The sequence below is a fragment of the Rhinolophus hipposideros genome, assembly GCF_964194185.1.
Source record: "Rhinolophus hipposideros genome assembly, chromosome: X".
In the NCBI taxonomy this organism is placed as follows: domain Eukaryota; kingdom Metazoa; phylum Chordata; class Mammalia; order Chiroptera; family Rhinolophidae; genus Rhinolophus; species Rhinolophus hipposideros.
In genome coordinates, this window is record NC_138046.1 from 53,957,794 (window position 1) to 53,975,721 (window position 17,928).

The following is a 17,928-nucleotide window of genomic DNA, read 5'->3' on the forward strand; positions in this document are numbered from 1 at the left end:
TTTCTCTGTAATTGGGGAGGAGGTAGAGGGGAGTATCAGCCCAAAGGACAGTCTTCTAGCCACCAGGCGTTGTCCAGAAGCAGCAGTAGCAAAAATCTAAGGAATCTCCCCAGTGAAGGGAGAGCTGCCACTTCCCAAAGTGAACAGGAATGAAGCCCTGCAGTTGTCATTCGACATTTTTACCCCCACCCCCATCCCATCATCAGATTTCTCAGATGCATTTAGTGAAGCAAGCACTGGGACATTAGTAACTAGTGGGTGCAGATTTGACTCTGTGACTTAGGAGACAGGTCAGTTGTAGGGTCTGACCATTTAAGAGATATTCAGCCCATTTCAGCCCATTTCAGCTTGTAGGGTCTGACCTTTTAAGAGATATTCAGCCATTTCAGCTTCCTTTTTCCTCATCTCTAAATGAGGTTGATAAAAACTCCACAGTATGACCCTCCCCATTATAGCTTCTATACTTAGTTTCCTTATTTATTTTTCCTCTATACGAAGTACTAACACAGAGAGAGACATTCAACTTGATGTTTATATATATTTATTGACATGGACATCCACGACATATATTGTTTGGTGAAAAATACACAGTATAGAACAGCACTGATATGTGATCACTTTTATCTGTACATATATCTATCTGGGTACACAGGTACAGGGAATATCTAGAAAAACATTCATCAAAGGGCTGACAGTGGTTATATAAGAGTGGAGAGTTTCGGGTAACTTGTACATTAAAGTTTTTGTATTTTCCTCCATTTTTTGAAGGTTTGACAGAAAATTATACTCCTTTGTAGAATAAAGTCATCAAGGAAATAAACAGAGAATAGACAGATGCAGGAGGGAGCAGGGACAGAGGTCAGGTGGTGCCCTCCACTTTCCTGGTATCCAAGACCTCCTCTTCCCCCAAGAAAGCCACTGTGTGTATGAATTCATATAGATATATGCCTGCGCACACTCCCCACCCCCAGTTTTCTCAACACCCGTCTGAATATAGTTAAGGGTTCACTTAGGGCTGGGAATAACACCTTACTGTGGCTCAGAGGGGTCATTGTGTTCGCCAGGGACCTCTTTTGACCTCTCCTCCTCTGGATGCGTCAGCTCCTGCAGGGTGATGATCAGATTCTCAAATACCTGGGCCTTGTTGCTCTCATTGTCACAGGTTTCCTTTGAGTGGCCCTCCTTGCCGCAGCAGGAACAGCAGATTGTGTATTTTCGCTTCCTGGATCTATGCATATCCCGAAAAGCCCCACTGGTGGAAGGAGATTGAGCCCAGGAACTATTGGGGGAATCAATGACCAGTGCTTGATTCTGAGGTCTGACCCTGCCTCTGAGGGGAGGGGCACCCATGGATGGAGGTGGAGGGTCCTGAGACGCCACTAGGATCACATCCTCATCTGAGTCACTGAGGATATCTTCTAGCTCTATCACGTTGCAGTCAGCACTGCACATCACCATTGGTTGGGGGCCCTGAAATGCCACAGGGCTTGCTGCCCTCTCCATGATTAGCTCAGATCTCTTTGCCCGCTTCCGTTTCATAAAAGTGTCATCCCAATCCTCATCCTCCCTTATCATCTTAATTAACTCCAGGAAATTGGGAAGATGCTCCTGCTCATTTGCGTACATCCTGAGAAGATGCTTCAGCCTGTAGCGCAGGTCCCCATTCAGCTCAGCTCCTTAAAGGAGCTGGTGCAGGCGAGTCTGGTTTGCATCTTTCTCAGCTATGATCCCTGCCTGAACAGCGTTCTGGAGCTGCACCTCTAAACGGATCACAGAAAGGGAGGCTTTCTCCCCTTGTGCCTGCAGAGTGTTGAAAAATTTACCATGGGCAGTGACGCTGCTTTCAGACTCCCCAAACACCAATTTCATTGCACGCAAGAAATCTGTCACACTTAGGTTGGGGTTGGCTGCCTGGAGCAAACGCATGACCTCCCCAGCTGGGCCCCTAAGGGTTTTCATCAGGCGCTTGAGCTTTTCCTCCTCAGACATACTCCGGTCTGGCAGGACCCCATTGACTTGGATCAACCAGTTCTCAAAGGTTTCTTCCCCTTGGGCTGGCACCACCCTCCCTGAAAACAACTTCATGTTTCTTTCTGCCATGTTGACTCTTAAAGGACCAAGACTCCTCCCCAGGGACCTCAACATGGAATGGGCCCAAGGGGGTAAGGGTGCGTTCTGCCTCCGGCTACTACCCACACGAGCAATGATGCTAGCCATGATAAAATGATCGTCTATATATAACAAGATGCTCAGGCTTTTTAGAAAAGCCTAATCTGCAAGAGGAATCCCCAAAGCAGCGTTCCTGGGCTCTGCCTTCCTTGTATCTCAATAAGAACTGTAAAGAAAAGGGGGTGGTGGTCAATAAGGTAGGAGAGCGCAGGGAAGCAGTCTGCAGTCACTTTCTCTACCTTCCTGAACGCCCTGCACTACATTTTATACTTGCCCACTGCCCTAAAATTACCCTGCAGGAGACTGTCAATTACAACCTTCTGGAGCTAGGGGAAGTCCCCTCCCCTAGCATCCGTGCTAGCAAGGATGCTTTTCAGAACCACATCCATCCTCTCCTGTCAGTCCTCCAGGAGGGAGGAGGAAGGGCAACTGTTGCTTCGAATTCTAGGTAAGATAGTGTGTGGAACTGAGTTGGGCTCTCAAAATAGTATGCAATGGTCTAAGTCTCACAGCTTTGTGGTGATAAGGTCTCCATTAAACTTACCTTCTCAGGTTTCAACCGTACCCCTCCTCAAAGTTTGTCCTGTTATTTCTCAGAGTCTTACATGAGTTCAAAAACAAGTGTGCGCCTTAATTTCACTTCCATCCAGCCTCTGCAACAGGTACCCTCCGTGAGAAAGCTTGCTTTTGGGTAAGTCGACCTTTGTCCACTGGGGGTTGAATATCCCAGTCCTCAGGGCGTCAGGTCACGTAGGGCAAGGCAGGGAAGAGGTGGGTCAGAAGCAGCCCCCTTCCCTCATCCCGCTCCACCCCCCAAACTCTGCCGTAGTCAAATGGAAAATCCCCTCTCCCATCTTCTGAATACAAGCCAAAGTGACCCCTTCATCACATTTTTCCAAGAAAACCGTCTGCCTTGCAGCTCTGCAATAAGCTGTACAGAATCCAAGTTCGGATTCGGCTTTTGATGGCCTGCCACTGAGAAAGGGAATAGTAGTTGGACACACGTACACACCCTCATATTCCTCCCCAGGAGGAGATGAGGAGATGCAAAGGGGATTCAAAGCAGACAGTTAGCGATTCTCCTCCCCAACCCCCGCGCTTCTTACCACCCTCTGAAAACGTCCCCTCCTCAATTCAGGAAAATCCTACCCACTGGGCAGTATCCCGTGGCAACCCACCTCCTCCCTCAGCGTAGCTGGGCTACCGGAGTGCTCCTTCCCTGCCCCGCAATTCTCCATTCCCCAAGCGCCCAGAGCCGCCCAGTCCTGGTGGGGGCGTCCCCCTCCTCTCTCCGCTCGGAGCAGTCGCACCCCCTATTTTTACCTGTACTCGGCCGGTGGGCTGCAGATGGTCCCGCGTGGACAGCGATGGATGCCGCCTTCCAATCTCCGCGGTCCTGCGTGGGGGGAAAAGGATGACGCCTCCTCGGCCCCTAGCGACCCGGAGCTGTAAGACCGAGCTGTTCCTCACGGCCGCCCTGATAGGGGGAGCCGAGTAGAGGCTGCTCAGTTCCCACCGCAGCGTGGTCGCCCCCGCCTACCCGTTGGGCCCTCCCAGGAGTCGCCGCTTCTTTCAGCCTCTGCCCAATTGGGATAAAAGAGTATGATGAGCAGGGCCACGCGGCCAATCAGTGGGGAGCGGGTGAGGCCTCCCTGCGCAGCCTCGGACCCCCAGGCCCTTGCTAGCAAAAGGGGGAGCCTGCGGGCGGGGCTGCAGCACAGAGGCGCGGGAGCCGGCGCGGTGTCAAGTGCAGCTTGGACGCAGCCATCGGGCCGATTTGCATTTACCCGTGAGTTTGCTGCTTTCCCCCTCGCTTCCCTCCTCTCTCTTCCCTTTCACCTCACTCTCCTTTGCGCTTTGAGACCGGATGCATTAGACACGAGGTGGGACAGAAATCAAGTGAACAGTAAGAGTTCCTCACCTTTGTCTAGGGGGGGAGGGGGAGAAAGCATTTTCTGAGCGCTTTCTGCGAGCAAATGCGCTTGCACGGACGTCTCATTGATTCTTCTCAGCAGCCTGGGGAAGGAGGTAGCAGCGTGCCCATTTAACAGAGAGGGGGGCTTCAGCGCCGGGCAGTACGGTTAGGAAGTGCAGAGCTAAGAGCTCCCGCCCAAGTCGACATGTCTGATTTCAAAGGCTGCCTCTGGTAAACACTCCTCTCTACTCTATGGAGGGCCCATATGGAACAATATGCAATTCGAGTGTATTTCACAGATGAGGAAATGGGCACAGATATCTTGCCCGGCATCGCACAGCAAATGAGTATCATCATTTGATTTTGCACCCAAGTCTGTTGTTCTCCAAATGCCAACTATTTGCCTGGCTGAGCTGCCTGGTGAGCCTTTTTACACCAGTGGCTTCAAAGGATCTCAACAGCAATCTTGGTGTGCGGGTAGGCTGCCAGAGGATGAGGAGTCAGCCTGGAGAGAGGTGGAGGAAGAGGTAGGCAACTTTCAGGTACCCATTGTACAAAAGAGGAAACTGAGGCATTTTTCTTTCTCTTTTTACACTACAACAAACTGCCAGGTTATTTTAAAAAGTAAAACATTATTGCTACAGCTTATGACCCCAAAGAACATAAGGCTCAGAGAGGTGAAATAACTTGCCTGAAATTACAAGGCGAAGCCAAAATTTGGACCAAGTCTCTGAGGCCAGAACCCATGCTTTCAACCAAAGTATGGGTACAATGCTGGCTGCCTCAGTATCATTTTGGAGAACTTGTGCCAAATGCAGATTCCTGAGCCCCACCTCTGGGGGATTCAGATTTACTACCGTGTTTCCCCCAAAATAAGACCTAACTGGAAAATATGCCCTAGCATGATTTTTCAGGATGACATCCCCTGAACATAAGCCCTAATGTGTCTTTTGGAGCAAACCTTAATATAAGACCCAGTCTTATTTTCGGGGAAACACAATAAGAAGACGGGTGGAAGGTGTGATTTATATTTTTAAATAATTCTGTTCTTAATGCTGAGGTGTAGAGAGAGAGGTTTGTAAACCACTGCCTAAAACACCACATCATGCTTAGGGTAATAAGTAAATAGACCTGCTGCCCATGCATCTGTCCAAAGCATATCTGTCTGAGATGTAACTCCAAAGCAGAGCTTCCCACCTAGAGTCCTTCCTGAAATTATTGGCAAGGAATTTGGACTCCGTGTATGTTTCCGAGTCCACAGCTTGGTAGATTTTCAAATGATTCAGTGGCCCAGAAATGGTTTAAAACCACTCCCCTACATCTTGTAAGAATGTAACATCTTCCCCTTTCAACTTGAACTGGAGAAAGAACTGTGAGAAATGAAACACAATTTGACCTAACCCCCAATCACAGCTCTCTGCTCTGATAGAGCTCTTTCATTTCCTGGCTTCAGGACAGGTTGCTAGGTTGCCCTTCTGTGAGCTCTTGAAGGGACCTCTCCTTTGCTGGATTTGCCATCACTGGCCCCAGAGAAGGAGTAACTCCATGGAAACGGCATGCAGGGCTCTCCAGGAGTGAATGGGCCGTGAAGCCAGGGGCTAGGGAACCTGCTCCATTTCCCATGACTTGAGGGGCTTGTTATTGACTCCTGATGCTTGAAAGCAAATGAGCAATCTGATGCCCTTTGACTGCTAGGTTCATCTTCAAACTGCCAAGGTACTTCACCTGCTCCTTTCTGCCTTCTTATTTACAAACCCAGTATCTAGAGTTCCTTGGAGTAAACAATTCAAATTTGGAGATGAAGCACCTTCCATCTGAGGGCTGTGGACTTTCTCTTGTGGATGGAATAGTGTGGGGGGTAGAGAGTGTGGGAGAGAGAAGGCTTGCCTCACACAGTCAGGGGTGATGCTGGCAGCAGCTCTTGGGTTTCCTTAAGACTCTTGCTTCTGCTCCCCAATATCGTGATATTTGAACCTAGTCTCAGCAGACTCTTCTTCTGTGTTTAAATTGGCTTTGTCACCAAGTTAGGTGATCTGCAGTTGGACCTGGTAGGGTGTAATCAAATAGGATGAAGACTGGATCTCAGAGCTCTGACAAAAAATAGTGAAAGGAAATGGACTGTGTGAAAGTGCCTGGATCAGGCCATTAGAACAAAGTGAAGGTTTCTTAGTGCAAGGCTGAGACGAAGATTTGCTGATCTGGCTCCAGTTGGATACAGAGCAACCCTTATTTCTAGCCTCATGTGTGGGAATGTGTTCCAATTCATGGCTCTAATGAGACCACATTTTCCAATTTCCATAAAGAAATCTTAAAAGCCTGAAGATCAGGGAGATAATGGTTTCAGTTGAAACAATAGGCTACATAGGCTGCCCTTGGCTGCCTGCCTCCTCTATGCCAGAATCTTTCCCTCTGTTATCTCATTTAAGCTTCTTAGCAACCCTGTTGAGACAGGTAATTGTCCCATTTTGCAGGGAAATGAGTTTCAGGGAGGTTAGGTAACTCATTTAAGGGCCACACAACTGGTAAGTGGAGATACTGAGACTTCAGCCCAGGGCTGTCAAACTCCAAAGGACATGAACAACTCTTCTCTGCTGTTTTCCAAACAAAAAATTGAAAATGCACCCTGCAGATGACCCAGTGCATTAGACTGATTTCAGCCTTTAGAACAATGTAGTTGTAGTATTACCTTTATTCCTGGGATCTCATTTAAAAAAAAAAAGAAGGAAACTACTAATACAACTTAGGGAGCAATTGAAATACCAGGTACTGTGCCAAGCATGTTATGTACTTCATCTCATGCATCCTTCCTGCCAATCATTTTACAGATAAGGATACTGAGGCTCACAGAGGTGAAGAGATTTGGCCAAGATCATAAAGTTAGGCAGTGGCACCATGAAAATCAAACCCAGGGCTGTCTGACTCCAAAGCCCATGTCTTTATGCCATAACACACTGCAGTGGGGAAAACAAATGTGGCCCTCATTCTAAATCGGCTCTTCTCTGTGAGTCACAGATTTGTCTCCTTCCCATGGTCTATGTCCAGTGCCATGCACCCCCCACTCATGCTTTCAGGCCACTGTGCTTTAGGCTTCTTCCTCCACCTATAATGTCTGACCTAACGAGACAGTGGTTAAGAATCAAGTCAGATGCCCCTCCTCGGAGAAATTTTTGGCTGCTCCCTGTCCCAGGTGGAATTCATTGCTCTTGTTTTTCTGCTCTGAACTTAGTGAGTACACCCTCTATTTTGCCTTCCAGTAGAGTTTAGCTCATTGTTGACCTATCTCCCATACTAGATTCCCAAGACCTTGAGGGCAGGCACCAAGTCTTATTCACCTCCAGCTCCACAATGATTTATCCACCCACAGTGGTTTAGTAGATGATCCATACATGTTTGTGAGCTGATCAAAGGACTGACTCAGGGACGCCCTGGATGAATGGACAAATATGGGGCTGGATCCTGGGGTGGTCACATAGGCCGTCCACCTGGACTACACTGGCCAGGGGAGTCTGGAATCCCCTGGCCTCACTTGACTAGGCTGTAAACACAGGAGGTACATCACAGGGTACAGGGTATAACAGCTCCAAGTCCACTCTAGGCCCATCCTGTGGTCTCAACTTTGGAACTCATGTTAAGGGGCCAGGCTGTCCACGATTGTTTAATAACACCTTGCTATTCACAGAAGAAAGGTCTTTCCTGCCTTCCAGTGAACATGGATTTGTTCCACTATCCCACATCATGTGGTTCTGGCTGGCCTGAGTGTTGCACACGAGCGTGTGCTCTGTGGAGACAGATAGTGGGGTCAAGAAGCATCTTTTAAAAAAAATACTTTGTATCCAGGCCACCATGTCCAACCACTTTACCTCATTTAATTTTATTATTCTTTGCAATAACCTTTTTTTAAAAAAATTTATTGGGGTGACAATTGTTAGTGAAATTACATAGATTTCAGGTGTACAATTCTGTATTACATCATCTATAAATCCCATTATACCTTTTGAGGGAGGTCTACTGTCCCTATTTTGTACCCGAAGAAACAGACTGAGTGAAGTGTCCTGCCTAAGGTCACACAACTAGGTAAGCGGTGGAGGCAGAATTCAGTCTCAGGTTCATCTGCCTCCAAAGCCTGGCATCTTAACAGAAAAATACATGGGAAAAAAGTAGACTACCCCCTCCCCCATAAAATAGGAAGAATTAGATTTATCAAATGGTGAATTAGGTATTTAAGGTAAGGGATTTCTCAATTATTCACCTGTAATCCCTGAAAATGATTGGCAAAAATGGCACAAAGAATCGGGGATGGCAAAGCATAATTAATTCCTCTATCACATATTTGCCCAAATTCCCCCATGTCAACCCTCCGGGACACGCACAGAGTGAGGATGCCCCAAATGCATTTTACCCTGTCCGCGCATTTCATAACTGAGACAGGGGAGCTCCAAGATGTCAATGAATTTCTAAAGGTCACACAGGAAGGTGATAACAGAACGGGCACTTAGAATGCTGGTCTGCCAAATCCTGCATAGCCTAGTTTTCTTTCTGCTAAGTCAGCCTGCCTTATGCAGCTAGTCAACACTTGTTTATAGGTTATTCAGGAAAATGTGGGGAGGAAGTGGGATATTATTGCACTCTGAGATAGAAGAGGGGACAGACATTTCCCTCACCACCCATCCTTATTTAGGTGCAGGTAAAACTTGGGGAAGAAGGCCCTTGGCAGGACAGCTGGGGAATATTGGGGGCCCCTGTGGCTTTGGGCCTGCTTGGAGCTACTTCCTTCCTGGCAGTGGAGGAGGGGCCACTTTGGGCTCTAGAGAGATGGAGGTGGCTGCTGCCAAGGGCCCAGAAGTGCTCCAGAGGGATGCAAGAAGTGGGCCTCTTGAGCCTTTGCTCCTCCTGGCCAGTTCTCAGGTAAAGGGTCCCAGGCAGATGGGACCTCCCAGTCTCCTGGCCATGTGGGTTAGGAGTGAGGCCTAAGGCAAACATGGAATGTGGGGGTAGGGAGGGGTGATGGCAGAGCAGGAGAAGCTGAGCTTCCCCCCACCAGCAAGAGAGTGTGGCTTAGGGTGGGGGTTTGTGAAGACAGATGATTGTGGGGTGATAAATGGAACAGGAGTGAGAAGCCAGGGAGGAGCTGATGGGGGAGGGGTGATTCTGAAAGGAGAAGCCCTTGAAGGCAGATTCCTGGTGCAGCAGCCCAGAGAAGGCTGCAGTGGGCTTCTGGCAGTGCCTGGCTTCTCCCCACTCCCTTGGGGCCTCAACCTGTGGGGACCCCTTTGTCTCTGTTGAGCAGGCCATTAACTGCTAGCATAATTAGATCCCCAGCACCTCCCTGCCCTCAGGACCACACAGGCCAGGGTTATGTGTGAAACCTCTGGGTCTGTAGTTCCTACCAGGCTTCTTGTCAGTCTAGATGTGAGTCCCCAGTCTGGTCCTCTGCCCTCTGCCCCCTCCTCCTGTCCCCTACCCAAACTTCTATGCTTACTCTCCTCAGCACACCAGTCTCCACTGCAGTACACCCTGTCCTCTCGGCCCAGTGGAGCCCCTATTCACAACAAACTTCCTCAGGTTCTCAGGTCTGCACTGAGTGTTGATTTCTTCCTAATCCCAAATTTCCTTCCCGTGCCCCAGCTCCCTGGTTACCTCTCATCTGCTCCGGGACCATTCTCCGGTGGGAGCAATGGTTTGGAGTCTTTGCACTGCCTCTTCCCTCTGTTATAGTGGTTCTGAACCAGGGGCAATTTTGCCCCCGACCCCGGGACATATGGCAGTGTCTGAAATATTTTTGGTTGTCTTAGCTGGGTAGGTCACAACTGGTGCTACTGGCATCCAGCTAGTAGAGGCCAGGGTACTGCTCAATATGATGCTCAGGACAGGCACTAGAACAAAGAATTACCTGGACCCAAATGTCAGTTGCCTCATGTTGAGAGCCCCTGCTCTATTATAGAGTTACAGGTCTACAATGTTAGACTTAGAAATTGCCAGGTGTGGAGCCTTTTTGTGCTGAATTTCTAGGAACAGCTTCTCTTTCTGTTCCTCATTCTGGAGAGGGGGTGGGGCGTTGCCATGAAACAGCTACAGCATTGGCAGGAATCTACAGAAATGGAGACAGGGAGACTCCCCACTCCTCTAATTTCTACCAACTTTTTGAGAAAGAACTGGACTACAACTTTTGAATGCCCTTCTGCCTCTACAAGATAGTGCCACTTTTTTGGAAAGAGAATAGCAACTTATTCTAGCAGTTGATCAGATGCAAAATGTCATGTGGTGAGAATTGAGTGCAATAGGTTTTGGAACTCTCCTTCCCCAAATTTGTTTTCTTCAATCTTAAACCTTTGAAGATTAGAATATTTGCTGTGTCAACAAACCATTGTAGTGGTGACTTTATTCAGAAAGCTGTCTGCCTTTAATTTAAGGTTGATGAATTAAGTGTGTGCTTATTTCTCAGCAACTGGCCCAAAGAGTGCCTTGTATCCTTAGAGCTGAGTAGTTTCTTGGGGCTCTGTTTCTAACTAAGCAGTGAAAATGCTCACCAACAGATTTAATGGTCAGTCTAACCTATTTTTTTTCCGCTCTTGCCAGTTTCTGCACCAAGTTGTCTCCAGCATGGCGGAACAGAACCACTCTCCTGGGAAGGAGCTTCAGCACTGGACTCGAGCAGAGGTTCCTGGAAAAAAAAGCTGGCACTCCCAGGCCTACGCCCTTGGGGCCATTTCCAATTTTATGTCTACTTTTCTGACCTTTCCTATCTATAAGGTTGTGTTCCGACAACAGATCCATGCTGTGGCAGTGTCAGAAGCTCTGCGACAGCTTTGGCATGAAGGCCCTCAATACTTCTACAGGGGAATCTACCCGCCTCTTCTCTCCAAGACATTGCAAGGCACTCTACTGTTTGGGACTTATGATAACCTGCTGTGCTCTCTCTCCCCTAATGGGCCACACTCCCTGGGACACCGCTGGGCTGCAGGGCTCATGTCTGGCGTGGTGGAGGCTGTGGCACTCAGCCCCTTTGAAAGGGTGCAAAATGTGCTCCAGGATGGTCGCAAGCAAGCTCGCTTCCCTAGCACCTTCAGCATTCTCAAGGAATTCAACTCTTATGGGCTTTGGGGGCAGCTGTCACTGGGCTATTATCGTGGTTTCTGGCCTGTCCTTCTCAGGAACAGCCTGGGGAGTGCTCTGTATTTCTCCTTCAAGGACCCCATCCAGCATGGCTTGGCAGAGCAAGGCCTGCCCCATTGGGTTCCTGCCTTAGTGTCTGGGAGTGTCAATGGAACTATCACCTGCCTAGTTCTATATCCTCTGATTGTGCTAGTTGCCAATATGCAGTCCCATATTGGTTGGCAGAGTATGCCCAGCCTGTGGGCCTCTGCCCAGGATATGTGGGACACTCGGGGCCGAAAGGTGTCCCTGATCTACCGTGGGGGCTCCCTGGTCATTCTAAGGTCCAGCGTGACATGGGGCCTCACTACAGCTATCCATGACTTCCTGCTGAGGAGGTCTCATTCCAGGAAAGAGGTGAAAGACTGACTAGTTGCAGGAAGTGTGGCCATGGCGCCTTTGTTATTCTAAGCCTTCCCTGGTTGGTCTAAATACCTACTTTTTTGGCTTGGTTACCTAATACAGTCATTCTTTAGCATCTTTGAGCTGTCAGTGCACCACCTACCAGCCTGTTGGGCACAGACAAAACCCAGCAGGCTTCCTTGGTCAGAAAAAGACTCCTGTCTATCCACAGCTTCAACATCCTCAGACCCAGGAGGCCTTTAAATAACTTGTAACCCAGATGAAAGGTCATTCCCTTAAGGAATTCTTTGACAGTAAGAAGAAACTTTAAAAGGACCTTAATGAGGCACTGTGAGTTCTGGGATCCCTCCGATTGTCCACTGGACCAAACTGAGTAGAGGACCAGGAACTCCAACGTCAAAGAACTAAGCTTGACTCTTAGGATGGGGATTCCACAGAACTTGTCAGATGGCTACATTTTCATGACTTTGTTCACTACCCCCTACTACCACTACTCTCACTTCTCATGGTTGTGGGTCCTATCTTTAGGGTAGCAGTTGGGGCTGAAAATCCTAAATTAGACTTGCCTCAACTGATCAGGTGCCACAAGAACTGGTAGGGCTGGAGATGGGCGTGAGGAGAGGTGTGGTCACTGGATGGATGGAAAGAATAGACTTTGAGGGGAGAGATTTAGTTGCATGCAAAATAGAAAAATTTACTATAGATTGCTTGGGGTTATCTGCTGGGACATTTTTGATAGCAAGGCAATGACATTGCCTAGAAACCATTTGAGTTTCCCTAAGAAGTCTGGAAGTGAAATGACCATATCTCTTCACAAATCATTGCATATTTTATTGCTGTGGTTAATTATAGTTACTGTAACACAAATGCAAGATCCGAAACCTTAGCCTGCAGTTCAGAGCCGCTCCAAATCTGACCCCGTACCACTTGCAGCATTTCATCGCAACACTCCCACTTCCAGAGATTTCACACACCAGCCAAACTGGACTAGTGTGCTCTCCCCAAACATGCCACAAACTTTCCCATGGCCATGCTTTGGCCCACACTATTCTCTCCACCTGTAGTGCCCCCTTTCCACATGCCATTCTGCCAAAATCCTTCCAAAACCTCAAAGCCCAGCTCAGATGCCACCGTCTCTGTGGAGCCTCTTCTGATTTCCCACAATTGAATGTGATGGTAGTCTCTCATGATGCCCCTCTCCAATAACACTTCGTACATGGCGCCGATTCCATTATGTCACTGATCTCCTGTGGCTCTGTGTTCTCGGTGTTCTTCAATACCTCTTACTAGACTGTAAAACTCCTTGAAAGCAGGGATTCTTGTACACATCTTAAATCTCCCATTGTGCCTAGGTGCTCAGTAATATTGGCTGAATTATTGAATTGATTATCAAGCTGTGATATGGTCTTTATCCTCAGGGTGCTGTCCCTTGTACATGAAGATAATGTTACTGACTCACTGTCAGCAAGACATACCTTTGGGGTGTGATTTTGTTTTCTTTTATTAGCGGATTTAGTTTTGTGCTAATGATGATGCTGCAGATGACAATAATGATAATAAAAAATAATTTTCAACTGGAACATTTGATAAGTTTGTGTTATTGATAGCATGTTTGCTATTAGCAACACTATGGGAACTGAAATTTCACCAACAGAAACGTATTGCTTAACGGTCCCATTCAGTTCAATTGGAATTTTGAGGATTTCCAAGATGTCACAGTTTCCCCCTTATAGATATGATAATGACCTGGACTTGCACCTCCCTACCAAACCGAATTTGTCATTTATAATGACCTGATTATAGATCCTTGTAGTGAGAATTCCTCAATGAATACCACAGAAATTAAAGACACGGCTATGGGTGATATGAGATCAGAGAGCATTTGCCAGCAAGGTCGATAGAAAATGGCTGCTACAGAATAACTGCAGATGAGTTGAAATGTCTGATCCCATGCAACCTTAGATGAGATGGCACAGTACTCTGTGGATTCTTTTTTTTTCCTTTTATAAATTTTATTGGGGAACAGTGGGTTTCTCCAGGGCCCATCAGCTCCAAGTCGTCCTTCAATCTACTTGTGGAGGGCGCAGCTCACTGGTCCATGTGGGAATTGAACCAGCAACCCTGTTGTTCAGAGTTCATGCTCTAACCAACTGAGCCATCCAGCCGCCCTGGATTCTTAATGTGGTTATATTTTCTGACATTTAAAAATGGCTTTTGGCATAAAGGAAAAAGAAATCTTATCATTTGCAACAACATGGATGGATCTAGAGAACATTATGTTAAGTGAAAGAAGTCAGAAAGAGAAAGACAAGTACCATATGATCTCACTTATATGCGGAATCTAAAGAAAAGAATATGTGTATGAACTAATCAGAAACAGTTTTGGGGACACAAAAAACCGAGAGTTGTTAGATGGGCGGGGGGGAGGGGGTTGGGGATTGGGTGGAAGGGTGAAGAGATGGGGGGGGGCGGCTGGTGACCACAGGATGGCCTCAGGGTTTTTTGAGAATTACTTTGGGGAACTTATTCAATAGTGTTTGGGGATTTTGTTGGGTGTCCGATGGACATGTGTCCTGTTTGGGAGACCACCTCAGGGATGCTGTGGATGCCTGGTCATGGCATTGTACACCAGAGACTGGACATTAATGAATGCCAACTATAATTTTATGTGTATAATGTGATGACTCGGTGTGAGGTCGTGGTGGTGGTGGATGGGGGGAGGGGGGTTCACGGGGTGAGGGATGTAAAAATAAAATAAAATAAAACTAAAAAAAATGGCTTTTGGGCTTGAAATCAATAAAATAAGGAGGTAATAAATATCTGTGTCTGTTTAAAACTTATAAATTGTAGAATTCAACACCAAAGCTAGTTAGTCTAAAAAGTTGAAAGAAAAATAATAAAAATCCTTGTAAAAGCCCTGTGTGTTTTTGTCTAAATATAAACTACATCAGCTTTTAAAAAGCAAAAGGTGAAATAATAAATGACTAATGTGTTACAACTATTATTAAAATCATGTGGTCTATTAAAGCTTTATTTTCTTTTAAAAATTATTTTAAAACATAACAATTTATGTGTTTCAGATAACTACACATAGTGTAGTACATTAAAGTTAATGAAATGTATATATGAGAGAAAGCATAAAAATGCTTTTTTTGTGGAAAAATGAAAAATTTTCACTAATAAGGTAAAAAAATACTATATTTCTCTGTTCACTCTCCAACTTCTGTTTCTTTCATGCCATTTTCCTTCTCACCAAATCTTCACCACCTTCCCCATCCTCAATCCCAGTTGGTGACCTTGCTTTCCATTTCATTAAGAAAAGAGAAGCATCCAGAAAAGAACTGACAATTAAAAAAAACATTTATAAAGCTATCACCCACGTAATGACCACCCAGAACAAGAAATAGAACACCTTGATAACTCCCCTTGTTCACCCTGCTCCCACAACCCCCAGTAATGAAATTCCTCCACCACCATATCCTGACTATTGTGATATCATTTCTTTGTTTTTCTTCATAGGTTTATCTTCCATATAAGTAAATATCCCTAAACAACACAGTTTTGTTTTACAGATATTTGAGCTTTATATACTTTATAACTTTGGAATTGTTACTATCTTCTTTCACTTCACCTCACTTATGAGATTCATCCATGTTGTTGCAGATAGATGCAGTTATTTCATTTTTAAAAATTGTGATAAATTTACTTTACAAAAAGCCTGTTTCTTAGAGCAGTTTTAGATTCACAGAAAATTTGAGAAGAAGGTACAGAGATTTCCCATATGCCCCTTTCTCCATATATGCATAACCTCCCTCATTATCAATATTCCCCACCAGAGTGGTACATTTGCTACAATTGATAAGCTTACATTGATATATAATTATTACTAAAAGTCGACACTTTACATTATGGTTCATTGTTAGTGTTGTACCCTCTACGTGTTTTTTTCTTTTCTTAATTTATTGGGGTGAAAATTGTTAGTGAAATTACATAGATTTCAGGTGTAAAATTCTGTATTACATTATCTATAAATCCCATTGTGTGTTCACCACCCAGAGTCAGTTCTCCTTCCATCACCATATATTTGATTCCCCTTACCCTCATCTCCCACCCCCCAACCCCCTAACCTTCTGGTAACCACTAAACTATTGTCTGTGTCTATGAGTTCTTGTTTCTCATTTGTTTGTCATCTTCTTTTGTTGTTTTTGGTTTATATACGACATTTCAGTGAAATCATAGGGTTCTCTGCGTTTTTCTTTTTTTTTATAAGTTATTTCTTTATTTATTTTTTTAAATTTATTGGGGTGACAATTGTTAGTGAAATTAAACAGCTTTCAGGTGTACAATTCTGTATTACATCATCTATAAATCCCATTGTGTGTTCACCACCCAGAGTGAATGCTCCTTCCATCACCATATATTTGATACTCCTTACCCTCATCTCCCTCCGCCACCCCCCCCACCTTCTGGTAACCACCAAACTATTGTCTGTGTCTATGAGTTCTTGTTTCTCATTTGTTTGTCTTGTTCTTTTGTTGTTTTTGGTTTATATGCCACATATCAGTGAAATCATAGGATACTCTGCTTTTTCTGTCTGATTTATTTCGCTTAGCATTATACTCTCAAGATTCATCCATGTTGTCACAAATGTTCGTATAACATCTTTTCCTACTGCCGAATACCATTGTGTGTATATAACACAACTTCTTTATCCATTCATCTATCAAAGGACATTTGGGTTGTTTCCATGTCTTGCCAACCGTAAGCTAAGCTTCAAAAAACATTGGAGCACACGTGTCTTTATGGATAAATGTTTTCAGATTTTCTGGGTAGATACCCAGGAAAGGGATTGCTGGGTCACATGTTAATTCTATTTGTAATTTTTGAAAAACCTCCACACTGCCTTCCATAATGGCTGCACCAGTCTGCATTTCCACCAACAGTGTATGAGGGTTCCTATTTCTCCACAGCCTCTCCAACACGTGTTACTTTTTGTCTTGTTGATGATAGCCATTCATTCTGATAGCCATTTGCACTGGGGTGAGGCGATATCTCATTGTGGTTTTTATTTGCATTTCTCTGATGATTAGTGATGTTCAGCAGTTTTTCATATGTCTATTTGCCATTTGTATGTTCTCTTTCGAGAAATGTCTCTTCAGGTCCTCTGCCCATTTTTCAATGGGGTTGTTTGTTTTTTTCTTGTTGAGTTTCATGAGATCCTTGTATATTTTGGATATTAGCCCCTTATCGGAGGCACTATTTGCAAAAATCTTCTCCCATTCAGTTGGTTGCCTCTTTATTTTGTCGATGGTTTCTTTTGCTGTGCAGAAGCTTTTAAGTTTCATATAGTCCCATTCGTTTATTTTAGCTTTTACTTCCATTGCCTTTAGAGTCAAATTCATAAAATGCTCTTTGAACCCAAGGTCCATAATTTTAGTACATATGTTTTCTTCTATGCAGTTTATTGTGTCAGGTCTTATGCTTAAATCTTTGATCCATTTTGAATTAATTTTAGTACATGGGGACAGATAGCAGTCCAGTTTCATTCTTTTGCATGTGGCTGTCCAATTCTCCCAACACCATTTATTGAAGAGGCTGTCTTTCCTCCATTGTACGTTTTTAGCTTCTTTGTCAAAAATTATCTGTCCATATTTATGTGGTTTTATTTCTGGGTTCTCAATTCTATTCCATTGATCTATGTGTCTGTTTTTCCGACAATACCATACTGTTTTGATTATTGTAGCCCTGTAGTACAAGCTAAAGTCAGGGAGTGTGATACCTCCAGTATTGTTCGTTTTTGTTAAGATTGCTTTGGCTATTTGGGGTCTTTTGTGGTTCCAAACAAATCTTATGATTTTTTGTTCTATTTCTTTATAAATTGCCATTGGGATTTTGATGGGGTTGCATTAAATCTGTATATTGCTTTGGGTAATATGGCCATTTTAACTATGTAGATACTTCCAATCTATGAGCATGGAAAGTCTTTCCATTTCTTTGTGGCTTCTTCAATTTCTTTCAAAAATGTCTTATAGTTTTCAGAATGTAGGTCCTTCACATCCTTGCTTCAGTTTATTCCTAGGTATTTTATTCTTTTTGCTGCAGTTGCAAAGAACATTGTTCTTTGTATTTCTTTTTCTGAGATTTTATTGTTAGTATATAGAAATGCAATGGACTTTTGTACATTGATTTTGTAGCCAGCAACTTTACTGTATTAGCTGATTGTTTCTAACAGCTTTTTGGTGGAGTCTTTAGGGTTTTCTATATATAGCATCATGTCATCTGCAAAGAGTGACAATTTAACTTCTTCATTCCCAATTTGGATGCCTTTT

At 45.0% G+C, this 17,928-nt stretch overlaps 2 protein-coding genes across 2 annotated transcripts; one reads left to right on the top strand and one right to left on the bottom strand.

Annotated features, from left to right (window-relative positions):
* Positions 1-576: 576 nt before the first annotated feature.
* ZCCHC18 (zinc finger CCHC-type containing 18) lies at positions 577-3,696 on the bottom strand. Its single transcript, XM_081042298.1, is given in 3 exon segments — positions 577-1,677; positions 1,681-2,335; positions 2,714-3,696. Coding segments are annotated over 2 exon segments (1,185 nt in total). The 5' UTR covers positions 2,218-2,335; positions 2,714-3,696; the 3' UTR covers positions 577-1,029.
* Positions 3,697-3,832: 136 nt separating this feature from the next.
* Positions 3,833-13,177, top strand: SLC25A53 (solute carrier family 25 member 53). Its single transcript, XM_081043204.1, has 2 exons — positions 3,833-3,958; positions 10,661-13,177. Exon 2 carries the CDS (start codon positions 10,685-10,687, stop codon positions 11,603-11,605), a length of 921 nt encoding a protein of 306 aa, XP_080899330.1. The 5' UTR covers positions 3,833-3,958; positions 10,661-10,684; the 3' UTR covers positions 11,606-13,177.
* The last annotated feature ends 4,751 nt before the right edge of the window (positions 13,178-17,928 follow it).

Coding starts and splice junctions, on each gene's coding strand:
- SLC25A53 (XM_081043204.1), top strand. CDS start 10,685: ATGGCGGAACAGAACCACTCTCCTGGGAAGGAGCTTCAGCACTGGACT.